General features: G+C 51.3%; 1 protein-coding gene across 1 annotated transcript in view; it reads right to left on the bottom strand.

The window, feature by feature from the left end:
- Positions 1–4890: 4890 nt before the first annotated feature.
- Positions 4891–13389, bottom strand: part of CLMN (calmin) — a 45851-nt gene continuing 37352 nt past the window's right edge. Inside the window, exons 10-13 of the mRNA XM_021679676.2 lie at positions 11453–11649; positions 7746–7806; positions 7048–7118; positions 4891–5096 (exon numbers count right to left, since the gene is read on the bottom strand). Of these exons, the coding sequence (XP_021535351.2) occupies positions 4928–5096; positions 7048–7118; positions 7746–7806; positions 11453–11649 (498 nt within the window). The 3' untranslated portion in view covers positions 4891–4927. The remainder of the gene's footprint in view (positions 5097–7047; positions 7119–7745; positions 7807–11452; positions 11650–13389) is intronic.

Raw genomic sequence — 13389 nt, 5'->3', positions numbered from 1 at the left:
AAGAATCAGAACCTCCTTAGGGTGTAACTATCTTCTAAGCAGTTAAGTCCAGGATGAAAATCAGCATTTGAGATCAGCGTGGAGCCCAACATGGGGCCTGAACTCATGACCCTGAGATCAAGACCCGAGCTGAGACCAAGAGCTGGACACTCCGCTGCCTGAGCCCCTCAGGCGCTCCTCAACTTCCTCTTTAAAAGGTTTGGGTTAGATATGAGACAGAGCAGTTGGTGGGACGAAGGTGGGCTGGAGAGGCTTCAAGAAGCTTTGGTCAATGGAACATAAGGAAAGGAGGTGTCTGCAAAGCTCAGAGAGGAGGGGAATTCAGAGCAAGGAACTGCTGGACACTTTACAGCTTCGAGGCAAACTTGCAAGGAAGCATTATTCATTCAACGAGGATGTACGCAGGGTCTGCTCTGCGCAGAAGACACTCAGAGAGCTTAATGATCATCCAGATACCAGGTGGCAGAGCAGGGACTCAGACCTAGATCTGGCTGATTCCCAAACCTGCGCTTTCTGGAGCCCAGGACACCTCTCGGAGGAGGAGGAAAGGGAATTGTGATGTAAGGAAAATGGTTTCAGTTACGCAGACCCCTGCGGGATGAAAGCTAGACTTGGCTTCTGGGTGTCAGGAATTTAAAAAGTTAGCAGTGGGATCAGCCCCCGGATGGCTGAGTAGTGTTGTATTTAAGAAGAACGTGGTCAAACAGCACAAAATACTGGTTGTCTCTTCCCCATACCCAAAGATGTTTCCTGGCTTGTTGATGCAACAGCCCTGGGCTGGTGAGAACTGCTTGCCTGATGTGTTTTCATCAAGGTTCTCAGAGCAAATTATAAATCAGTCTCCCTGGCTCTGCGGGGTCTGCTGACCGCTGGACGGGCCGGGGCGCACAGGAACTCGAATGGTCCTCCGCCGGCTCTCAGGGAAGCGGGAGCTCCGAGTCTCTAAGCCTTTGCCCATTTACTCGACCAAGCTCACCCCAAGCCCATGCAGGAGAAATGACAAGGCCTGACGGTCAGTGGGGAGCTCCGAAAAATCAGAGCAAGGCGGGCTGAGCGCTCACGTTGAGTCTGCACACGACAGAAATGGAAGATCTGGGGCCCAACTCAGCCCAAGCCCGTGCTTCTCAGGCACCAGGCTCAGTTCCCTGAACTGCTGTCCTTCCTCAAGGAAATGACTGACAAGGCCGACTCGAAAGATCTGTGGACTCAGCATCCAGCAAAGAAGCTACGTCTCCTTTCTTGGCTCCCTCCCTTGGCTAACTGGGAAGGCAAACTCTGCAGCAATTTTCAGCAAATAAGCACGATATCGCCCCTCCAGCTCTCAGCCTCAGTGTCTCGCCCGGGCTCCTGGCCCTTGACATCAGAGCTGCCCCGCTCACCGGCTGCAAGGGCCAGACGAATAACCTCCTATTCCGCCGTGGGGGCTCTGCACGGCAGCTGCAGGCACAGGATCTTAAATCTTCCCCTAAAGGCGGTTTCAGCAGCGATTATGCAATGTTGGGGAAAGAGAAAGAACACAGCTGGACCTGGAGAGCTTTATGGGCTCGCTTCCTGGCAAGAGCATCGCCGAGAAGGTTCTGAGAAGCCACGCTGGCCTGAAACTCCAGTGCAACCCACTCTGGGGACTTCAGGATGTGAAGCTGAGTCCAGGTAGGGAATTCGGCACAGACCCCTGAGGAAGGTCTCTAGGCAGAAAGAGAGAGAGGCCACATCTCAAAACTCTAGCGGGCCTCCAAGATCCAAGAAAAACTGAGCGAAGTTTCCCTTGAGAACCCAGCATGACCTTCATACCACGGAGGACATGCTACCATCAGGACAGCTTGGAACACTAAGAAGAAAGGGAGCTTGAATGCTTCGGGGGAGGTAGGGAGAAACCCAAGTCACATCTAGAGGCTTGGGAATCTGGGTGGTGCCCGAAGTCTCAACAACTAAGCTGGGGGGCAGTAGGAGGGAGTTACTCTCCACCAGCAATCCTATACCCAGCTACACTCGGGGACGGGCAGAATGGAGACATTTTAAGGTATGCAAAAATCTCAAGAAATTTCTAAGATTTACTTCCCATGTTACTTTCATCAGGAAGTTACTAAAGAACGTGCCACACCAAAAAATAAAAATAAAAAAAAATAAAACAACCCCCCAAAACAAACAAAGATTATCAAACCAAGGGGAAATTTTTGGCAAGAAAGGCTGTGTTACCATAGTACGTTACTTGGCTCAGGCGTGAACGGTCCTTCTGCACCCCTACACTGAATAGACATGCATGAAATAATGTGATGTAAACACACCAGGGAAAAGAAGTGGAGGATGGAGAAGGGCGAGACCCCCATCTACCAGAATAGCAAGTTGCAGGTGTTTCTAATTTAAAAAAGGAAAATAAGTGTAAGCATGTTATGTTGCAATGCAGAGGTAAATAACAAGCAATAGCTAAAGGGATTGAAAGTGTTGCTTCTAGGGAAACCAGACTTAGGGCACTGCTAATTTTCATTAAAAGCCATATGGTACTTGTTTCTTCATAAACTATGAATATGTATTACTTGGATAAGAATTAAAAATCAATTCTTAAAAAAAAAATTCAAAGCCATTGGGTGGTCTGTCCTGTAGGCTTCTCCATCCACTTTTTATATTCAACTTCCTCTTCCATAGAAGCCTATACTCCACTGGGAATTTTTTTTGCCTTTAAAGAAGAAATCTGTTTACAGCCAACCGGAACCAAACGATTTTTAGGCATCTTGCCACTGGGTGGTTTTAAACAATATTACATGTTGTAATGGGTGAGAGAAACAGCCTGCAGAGATTTTTCTGAACAAGGTCTAGCCCCGTAAAATGAGATGATGCGTGTTTGGGTTGGCTCCTCCCTGGCTCTTCCAGCATCTAATTTAGGCAAGGACCACGTGGTGTCCGGGGTTATAAAATATCACACATGTCATCTTTACTATCTGTACCTCTGAGCTTTCAGTGATGCCAGGGAGCTCACTAATTAGCCCATTCTCCCCGGGACGTTTGGCCTTCAAGATGGAACCGTTCCAAGCTCCCGACAGCTTTCCACTTGGAAGGCTCAGATTTGTTCTAAGAACCAAGAAGGAGAGAAGGCAGGCTATAAACCAGAGTGGGATTTTGGCTGTCATCGATTCAAATGTGCTATGTAAATTCTTTTGGCCATGCTGGAATTCTGTAAACTTGAAACCCACTGCCTGAAAGAAGCACGCCTCTTGCCTTGCTCAGAGAGAGCCGTGAGTTCTGGAGCAGAAGCAATTACCAGCGGCTGAGCTGTCCCAGCGGTCAAGGGCACTCCAGAGGTCACAGGGGACGAGAGTGAAAGCGAATGCTTTACGAGCGCAAAGGTTGTAGCTGGCCCCCAAATTTTGGTTTTGTTTCAGTGAGGACATTTTAATCTAATCCTTTAAACTTTTTTTTTTTTTCCAGGACACTCATGGGCCCAACACAAGTTTCGTTAATGAGGGGACAGCTCTGGACCAGGCATCAGGCAGCGCAGGTGCCTTTGCAAGTCTGCTCCTGGTTGGCTGTGACCTTGGTCCACCCGCTCTGCCTCTCTGGGTTCGGCAGAGAAGAGACTGTCTGAGGGCCCCTCCTGACCTACGGGTTTGTGATTTTCTGAGTAGAGCTTGGAGGGGCAGGGCAATGGGAGTTAGAAGCAATACCAGGGCCCCAGGGCCTGCATCTTGGTGGGAAACGGGGGTTGGGCGGTGGCACAGGGCAGAAGGAAGATGGGAGGGTGGCTGGAGGTCTCCTCACAAACTGTCTGCTCTGGTCTACTTCTCGGGGTACCTTCCAGAAAAGTCTATCCAAGAATCCCATTATGGGGGCACCTGGGTGGCTCAGTTGGTTAAGGGTCTGCCTTCGGCTCAGGTCATGATCCTGGAGTCCCGGGATCGAGTCCCGCATCGGGCTCCCTGCTCGGCGGGGAGTCTGCTTCTGCCTCTGACCCTCCCCGCCTCGTGCTCGCTCTCATTCTCTCTCAAATAAATAAATCTTAAAAAAAAAAAAAAGAATCCCATTATGACCGACCACGAAGGATGCCCATGCTGACGTCCCAGCACCAGCGTGAGCCGGAACTTATTCTGAGCCCAGCCACTCCTGCACTCCTCCTCCTGGCTTTTAAGGAGCCTTGGGCAGTGCCCTCTGGAGCCCTGGAGATCAGCACAGAGGCTTTTACTGTACGATCTAGATTCTCCCCTGGCTAAGACATGGGTGGAAAACATTTGAAAATCACAGCTTTAACCTCAATCCAATCAACGCAAAACTGAATTTCCATCCTCCCCTCCCTTGCTCTTCCCCCAAAACTAGGGTGACAGAAAGTGCATGGCAGCTCACTACACAGCCCCCACTTTCCTCCTCGGGTTTGCCGTTCCGGGACGCGGGCTCCTGGAGCCGGCAGCTCTGCGCCCCTCAGATATAACCAACCGCGGACCACACGACAGGTGCATGGACACCCAGCACCTTCACTCAAACTCCCCTCGGGGAGGAACATGGGGCAGCTTTCTTCCCAGTGGAGGTCCTGCGTGGGGCATCGCCCCTCTTCCTCACCAGGAGGACCCTCCTCCGAGAGGCAGCTCACTCGAGTCCATCTGGACCTTAAAAGCCTGCACGGGGGACGAGCTACAAGCCAGATTATGGCTAAATATTAGCAAGGGTGCTTCATACCTGACAAAGCAAGGCCCGCAGGAATAAACTCCACCTAACGATCCAGCCAAACACACACCTGAGTGTCGAGGACACAGCCGAAGAGAAAAGCATGCTCAGCACTTACAGGACAGAAAGGAAAGGTGAAGCGGGGAGAGGGGGCTGTTTCCCTGAGGCCCCCCACCGTCTGCAGAGGTGCCCTCCTCCACACCCGAAAAAAGTGAAGTAGAAAGAGCTCCCGCCCCCTGGTCAAGGGCCTGTCGTTTTTATTATGCAGACACGCGCCTCAGAGTCTGTTGACGTCCAGCTGCGGGAACAGCAACAGGCAGTAAACCAGGAGCCAGAGGAAGAGAATAAAATACATCATATCCGGCTGCTGGACAAACTGTGTCAGAGAGTCGCTCTGGGGGCTCTGGCTCTCCAGCAACATGGCTTCACCAGAGTTGTTGGCCTTCCTGCAGGAGGGAAGACACAGGCAAGGCAGTTAGAAGCAGGTCCCCCGGGCGGATGGGCCCCCCCACCCCCGCCTCCCCAGCCTGTAACCTCACTGCCCAACTGGAGAGTTGAGGGCTTCCCAGCCGGCCGGTCAAGAGGCCCTGCAGGGCATGTGCCGATCCAAGGGGACGGCCGGGGTCCCGGGAGAGCTCTGCGCTTTCATACAAGCTCAGTTCATCCGCACAACCCTAGGAGGGCAAAGCGGTCAGCCCCATTCCGCAGATGGGCATACTGAGACTCACGGGGTGCAGTGGCTTGCTCGCTCAAGGCCACACAATGACTAACCCCGCCCCCCCATCCCTGGTCCAGGACACCTTCCTTTATGCCACAGTGTCCTTAACGCAGAGCTGGATACTGACGGCACTCTGCTATCTGTCACTAACAGAGGGGACGTCATAAGTCATCTGAAGGAACAGAGTTCCCTGATTACCGATCATTTAAAAACAGAGACAAAGGCATGCCCGCCCCCCACCCCCAAGCTTCTGTTTTTTGGCTTTGGAAGAGAACCTTGAAGATAACGACTAGATTTGACTTTGGTCAGACTTCTCTTTCTTCTTTTGTGTTACAGAAAGTGGTGTCAAGGTGACGTTTTGCTTTGGCTTGGTGGAGAAAGCCCAGAAGGGTCCGCGCGGTGGTGACCAACCTCAGCTCCCAATTCTCACCAAGGAAAGGGTTGGGGGCATCATCTGATTGGAAAGGGGCTGCGGGCCTCTGCTTAGAGCTGCATTTATAGGAGCCTAGAGTGTAAGCTTCTTAGGGTTATTTGGTGTGTGGTGTGCGGTGGAGACGACCTCATCCCTGAACCGTCTCCTGATGCAGACAGAGGCAAGGCCAACAGGGGATTAAACGTTTGCCTTTTGGTCTAGAGACTGACTCGCATATGACAAAGGACAGAATTTTTCTTTCTGAAAACTTTCTTTTTAAAATTTAAACTCTGTTTTTTATAGAGCATGACTGCATTTCTCAACCTTCTAGTTTAAATTGTCAAGTCTCGATCTCATAAAAGCGAAAAGCGCTACTTTCCTAGGGAGTCCGTCACACCTGGTGGACAACGTGAATTAATATTTCCATTTTATGGCAGGGGAAGGAAACAGGTCTTGCCCCTTTCTTAAAAGCCAGAGGGGCGGGCTTCTAAGGATCCCACTCGCGGGTGTTGGGCGATATTCAGAGAGCCTTTTCCACTCCAATAATCTAAGTCCTTCCAAGCCAACTGAAATCCGTGGCAAATATTTAAAAAACAAAAAAATCAAAACAATTAAGGGATGCGGTAACTTTAACAGGGATAGGGGCATCTCAGGATTGTCAGAGTTTGTGGGATTTCTCTGGGCTCCTGTGTTCTACATGGGCTGCGATTCAGCAGTATAGCGATTTGGCAAGATCAGATGAGGCCATCTAGTTCTCGAACAGCAAGAAATACTTTCATGGACATCCTGGCATGTTTGCACTCCCTCTTCATGTCTGCTCTGATGCCATAAAACTGTAAAATCAGCTCAGTGAGCTTCTGAGTATTGTACCTGCAGGTGACACAGAATGAACGTGGGGTCAGGGGCGACCGCGTGAAGACCACACCCAGCATCACATCTCTCCCTCCCGCCTCTACCCCCACATGGTGTAAAAGGCAGCTGCCGGCTCATGACCCGGATCAGGCTTTAAACGGAAGCATTTTCTGAACCATGCCCCCCCAGCCCCCCACCCTCCCCCGTCCATCAATTTCCACTCTCCCTCCTGCTTATATTCAGTTTCCATGCATTTGCTCTGGAGCAGGGATCTCCTTGCATGATCTCAGATAATTACTACGGCCATGAACCAAGGAGAGTTGGAGAAGAGCCACCCCTGTAAGACTGCATAATTAAAAAAGAAAAAATATATATATATATAAACCCCATAAAACCTGGGAGGAAAGCCACCGACCTGGTTAACGTTCGGTTTCTTCTGTCATCCAGATCTGCTGCGTTCCTCAATTGAACATAGCTAAAATGATCCTACAGTGAAATTTATAAACAAAACCCCCGCAACCCAATTAGTAAAGATGAAATCTCTGAAACAGAAAATAAAATTTTGATTTTAAACATACAAAGCCGAGCATGCCGCGCTTTTCTCAACATTGCAAACATTTAGTTTCCCAAATCAAACTGCAAACTAATAATCTACAGTATTCTACCCTCTCCCCCAAACCCCGCCTAGTGAACCAGAGAGGCGCCACCACCCACCACCCGAATCGGGTTGCGGACCACGGTGCTTTGGGTCCCAACACATCCAGCCCTACTTAAGTAGCTGCTAATTTAAGTATTGCACTGTTGTCTTTGAGGGTGGTCTTTCTGGGTGTGTGCGCCAGGGTGGGGTTGGGGGTCTTGGTGCATTTTTTTTTTACGACAAAAAGGCCTTCGGGCTTTATGATCATCACTTTATTTATTTACATCCCCTACTGCCCAAATTGGACATCCAATTGGACTGTGCTTAACAACAAGGTTTGAATTTGCTTGTCTTCTATCCAAAAGTATATTTGTTGCACATCAGTAATTTCAAAGCTCTGGGCTGAGGAGGAGGAAGGATGGAAATGAATTGATTAGCAGGGGCCATGCAGAAGAAGAAGAAATTCACATACTAACCGATTCCAAAGACCTGTTAGTATGTCGTCGAATGTAAATGCTGGAGTCACTGTGACTAGTCCTGAAAAACAAACACGTTTTGAACTGGTTGCCACCAAGAGCCCTTTGTGGCTCAGCTCTACATTCACCCCCATCCCGAGTCTTCCACATGCGGATCCAGGCAAGCTATGATTTCAGACCCAGCAACGGAAAGGAGAATTTTTATTCAGTATGCCCCGTCGGGTTGGGGTGTGCTTACAAATAATGGGATGGGTATTAGAGACACACTATGGCCTCATCTACAAGGGAAAAAAAAAAAACTGAGAAAGAATTTTAAATAGAAAGCAGATCACATATTTTTCAAAGTCTCAGGGTTTCAGGGAAGGAAGGGAGGTCCTTCTCCAAGCATCCCAAGATCTGGTAATTGTTGGAGGTCCTCTGCACGCTAATATCAGATCTGGGCTAAGACTGGCTATCCAGACTCCCTTTCTAGTGCTCCTTTCTGTGCACGATGCTGCTGTCTGTCTCTTGGGTGTGGCACCTCTTTTCCTTTCCTGCATGAGGAGGCTAATTTTCTGACCATACCTTTGAGGCTGATGGGGAATGTATCTCTGGTCATGTACTAAAGCTGGTTCACATAGGGCTGAGGCAAAAATAACTGGGCTCCTGATTAACTGGCCACCTTAGCCACTTATTTTATGTCTCTGATCAGTTTTCCTCATCTGTAAAATGGGTCATCCTTCCTACCCCAACTACTTCATGGAGCTGTGGCGCTGGTGGTAAGAACAGTATACTTCAGGTCCCAAGGGCTCCATCTTGTTGCTCAACAGGAGAACTAGGTGTTGGGCGTCAGAGATAGTCATCTCAGTTTCCTTAAGGCAAACCTAACCATGCGGCATCTGGGGATCCAAGAAAAAGGCATCTAACCCAAGAGTTTATTCCCAGGGAATTCATCTTTGGCAGCCTTGGTATTCCTGCCCGCTGCTGTCCTGAAACTTCACCAACCTCTTCCCGTGCGTGCACTGGGCATGTTTCCAGCTAATAGGTATTGAGCACCTACTATGTGCCAGGCGCTGGGTGAGGCCCAGGGAAACGTCAGTCCTTGCCCTCAGTCCAAAGCCTGGGCTAGTTTTCCTGGCGGGTATCACAGCTCAGAAACAAAACAAAATGCACCATAAAGGAAAAAGAGCCTCAGGCGTGTGGGACCCAACACTGTCCCAATTCACGGGAGTACCTGGGATTACCTGGAGACGCGGGTAAGCCCCACCTGCTTATAGTACTTTCTAGTAAAAAGCACATCCGCATCAGGAAGGGCTCCTGTTCTTCTCCCACCCTCTCTTTCTCGGCGTACTTTCTTGTAGGTGGTTTTTGTGTTCTAGAACCATCTGTAGGAAACTTATCCAGGTTTCCCTCCTGAATCTCATTCTTTGAGATTGTGTGCCAGGCACTGGGCTCCGCGCTGAGGGCCCGGCTCCTCAGGAGCCCACCCACCGCAGCCTGAGAGAGCACTTCATTCATTTATTCATCCACCCGAAGAGTTTTTATTAAAGGCTGGCTGCGAGCCGGGGGTGGTGCTAAAAGTCAGGGCTGTGCCCTCCCTGCCTCCAGGGAGCTGCCTCACCAACTTGGGGGACAGCAAATGATAAAGACAGCCTTACACAAATGATCAGAGAAATGAACTGTTTTGAGAAATGCTGTGAAGAAAAGAGTAGGACTGTGAGAACATACAAAGGGGGATTAAAAATAGCCCAGAGGAATCTAAGAAGGTTGCCTGGAGGAAGTGGGAGTGGAGCTGAAACCCAGGGAAGCAAGACAGGGAACGGGCAGGGGACAGAGGATCCTCAAAGACAAAGGAGCTTGGGGGGCATTCAGGGATCTCAATGAAGGCCAAGGGGCTTGGCAGGCTAGGGAGGAGGGCAGAGGTGACCAAGAGTGGACATAGATGAGCCTGGAAAGGAGCCGCGAGAGGGGTGATGCTGCCCGCTCCCCGCAGATCCGTGTGCAGATCAGTCAGACGGGGAAAGTCAACCGGGCCTCCTTCCCACACACACCAAGATGACGCTCCCTTTTCAACATTTACCGACTTTGTCTCATCTTCATTAGGACGGGTTTGGTGGGCACGGCCAGCTGGATGCAGCTGGCATCCAAGATGCTCGATCCCCCAACGCTCCCCCTGCTTCTCCCCAACCCCCTCACATCTGGCCAACGTGTCCTGTCTGCCTGCTGTTTGCTCAGGCTGTCCCTTCCACCCGGGTTGCCTTCTCTCCCGCTCCCAAATCCAAACCCTGCAATCCCTCCGTGCGGAGCTCAAACAACACGGCGCGCCTTCCCTCCGCTTGCCTGAGCCCCTGGGGGCCGGGACTGTGCCCGCATCACCACTGCGGCTGAGCTCTTCCCAGAGTGACTGGTCACGGAGCACAGCCAGCTTAACGAAACAACCAGAGGCCCCTGTCTGGGCTGGGGTGGCCTGGGCACCTGCCTGCTAAGCCATGGATGTCTGCTGGACGGTCACAACCAGGTCTCTGCAGGGAGAGGGACTCTGGAGTCAAGGGCAAAGTGGGCAGCAGTGTTCCATCATGCCTTGCCCCTCACCTGGGCCCCCCCAAAAGTCTCCTTTTGTCCCCTGTAGTGCAGGTGCAGAAGCAGAGCAGAGGGGAGATGGAAAGCAGGACCTCCGCCAGCCCTTCCTCCAGGTCCCCCTGCACTGGCTTCTCCCCCCTCGCTCCCCAAGTGCTGATCTCAACAATTTCCCTTTTGTAGCCGGTGTGGCCCACCGCAGGCAAGGAGGGGTCATGGGGAGAATGTGGGTCATGGCGTCTGACAGATCTGAGTCCGAGACCCCAGCTCTGCCATCCCCCAGGCTGGGAGGTGCCCCCCGAGCCTCTGTGCCCACCGTCCTGATGCACAGTCCCTCCTACCTGCCTCGGGAGCTGCCGCGCGCATCAAAGAGGGAACGTATGGGAAACGCTTGAATGCATGAGGGCAGGTTAAACAGTGATCACTGTGGCGGTGACAGATGAGGAGGAGAAACCAGGATCTGCCATTCAGCAGCTAAATGTTCTCCCTGGGACAAATCTGGCTCACGCGGAGCCCTTGGGAGTGACAGAGCCGATGTGCACGACAAGCTTCCTGGACATCAGTTAAAGCCTGTCATCCTCCCCACTTCCTCCTCCTCTGAGATAGATCAACCATCCTTACTCCCTTGGACCCTGGCTCATGGGTGAAGCCGCATTATTAATGCCCAGCTTCTGTGTGTCGGTGATGACAGGTCATACGTAGCACATTCCTTCGAATTCGGTGAGCTGCTCGTAAATGGCTGGGCATGCTCTCGACCCAGTGGCTGTCGGGGGGCTGGGGCGGCCGCAGAGCTTCTGAGTCTGTAACGTTCCACGTCCCACACCTACCCTGCTTCTGCTGCCCACTTCCAGCTTCCGCCCAAAGGTCCTCGGAGTGGGGAGAAGGCAGGCCTCATGTCCTTCTAGCTCTCGGTGTGTGAGCGGGTCTGGGCAGGGCAGGGGAGCTCAGGTGTAGAGGAGGAGGATGAATCTGTTTCTGATTCTGGCAAATGACCCATTGGCCAGATAAATTTTGTACGAACCTGTTTCCCTTGCTGTCCGGTTCCACTCCTCTGTATACCCTCCGCCCCAAATCAGAAACCAAGAATGGTACGAGTTCAGGGAGTAACTCTCTAGCTCGGTCCCTAGGGTAAGAAGATAGTAACAAAATACCTGGAGAGGACTTTGTGGTCACCAGTGTCTTCTTCTAGGTCATCTGAGGATCGGATGGTGCCGGGTGCTATAAATATTGAACTTCCTACGTGGTCCACATGCTTCCTTTTCTCCTTTTTTTTACTGCTGATTGATTCTCCCATTATCTTTTCTTCTAAAGAGTTTGCTAAGTTTCCCAAGTTTCCGAATTCCTGGGACTTAAGGACAAGACAACCGAATACAAGTCAGCATTTCATGCTGCGAGGCTCAGTGCGTGACGCCCCCCCAGCAGCGCTCCACTCCACCTGCAGTCCAGGAAGCTAGGGCATCCCCTCCAGTTCTGCCCCTCCCGGGGAGTCCTTCCAGCACGGCCTGCCGTGGAAGACAAGCCCACCTGCACTCGGGCTCCCTGGGCAGAGTGCAAATGCCACAGACTGTAAAAACAGCATGGGTTTCAGAGTCACTGAGATCTGCTTTCAAAGCCTGGCTGCGTTAGTTACATTACCCAACCGACTATTTCTCAAACCCTCTCCTTGTCTGTCCAATGGGTATAATAATCATCGGTCTTTTCTCACTGCTCCACAGTGTTTCCCATGAAGGATGCCCTGTACAGTGGGCAATGGTGGGACCCTTCACACAACCATCATCCAGTTTAAACAGAGGAGTGAATCCTGGAAGCCAGGTGGGCCACCAGGTGCAAAGGGAGCCCCTGAGCTGGGAGAGGTACCCACATATGCAAACCTTTTGCTTTGGGATGACAGCTTCACTGTACTTTGGTGGCTCACAGGGCAACATATCTAGCTAGAATTTACTTGATGAGGAAGATTCTTGGACCACTGTCCACACCGGGCACTGTGAAGCCCATTGGCAATACTCCCGAGTGAAATTAAGAAGCCGAGAAGCAGGGGCGCCTGGGTGGCTCAGTCTTTAAGCATCTGCCTTCGGCTCAGGTCATGATCTCAGGGTCCCTGCTCCGAGGGAAGCCTGCTTCTCCCTCTCCCACTCCCCCTGCTTGTGTTCCCTCTCTCTCTGTGTCTCTCTCTGTCAAATAAATAAATAAAATCTTAAAAAAAAAAAAAAAAGAAGCCAAGAAGCATGGGGATTGTTGGAGCCACCTCTCAAGAGTCCCTTCAGGGGCTGAAAGACACCTGCTCAACAGGTGTTGGAATGTGAGGATTAGAGCGGCCAGTCCCATGCACCCCAGGAGAACAAAGGTCCTTGCAGGAACTAAAAATGCTCCTAGCAATTTGAAATGCCAGTCCTTCCCCCGTCATCCATGGGCCAATGCTACCTTTTCTGAAACGTGAAAAGAGAAGAGGACTTGTTTTTAAAGACTAGAAGAAGAAACGTTCCATGTTCTAGTCTTGTTGGAAGACTTTCCTTTCCGTTTCTTTTCTTTACCTTTTTTTAAAGGAGGGCCAGGTATCGGAGAAATGTTCCCGTGTCGTCTTGTCTGCCAGGAGGCAAAACTCCGAGACCTCACCTGTCATCCTGGGCCACAAGCCAGCCCCCCGGCTCACCCACAGGACTACCAGGGCTACACGTGGGGGCTGATGACCAGGTGTGCTTGGGAGTGGGGGGTGCCTGCTCATTGGATGGGTGAGAGCCGGGGGAGGCAGGTCGGAGCCCAGAGATGCACATGGTGGGACACTCTACCCAGGAATGGAAGCTCTGTCCCCAAGGGCTCATGCTTAGCTCGGTGTAAGGTACATTCAAATCTACATCTCCCAATTCCATTCCCAGCCCAGGACTCATCCAGCCACACCCCAGATCACCTGTCCACAGGCTGGGCACACAAACCCATACCACCTGCTTGTGGCAAATGACTTTTCTCTTTGTAAAGCAGAGGAGAATAAAGTGACACGTCTGCATTTCTGCAGGGAGCATTCAGTATGCCCCAGGGAGAGGAAGTGAGCTGCTAATAAGCCATTTTAAATAGTACAGATGGGCAGAGATGC

Source organism: Neomonachus schauinslandi, chromosome 9 (assembly GCF_002201575.2).
Source record: "Neomonachus schauinslandi chromosome 9, ASM220157v2, whole genome shotgun sequence".
NCBI lineage: Eukaryota > Metazoa > Chordata > Mammalia > Carnivora > Phocidae > Neomonachus > Neomonachus schauinslandi.
This window is presented reverse-complemented; position numbering and strand designations above follow the sequence as displayed.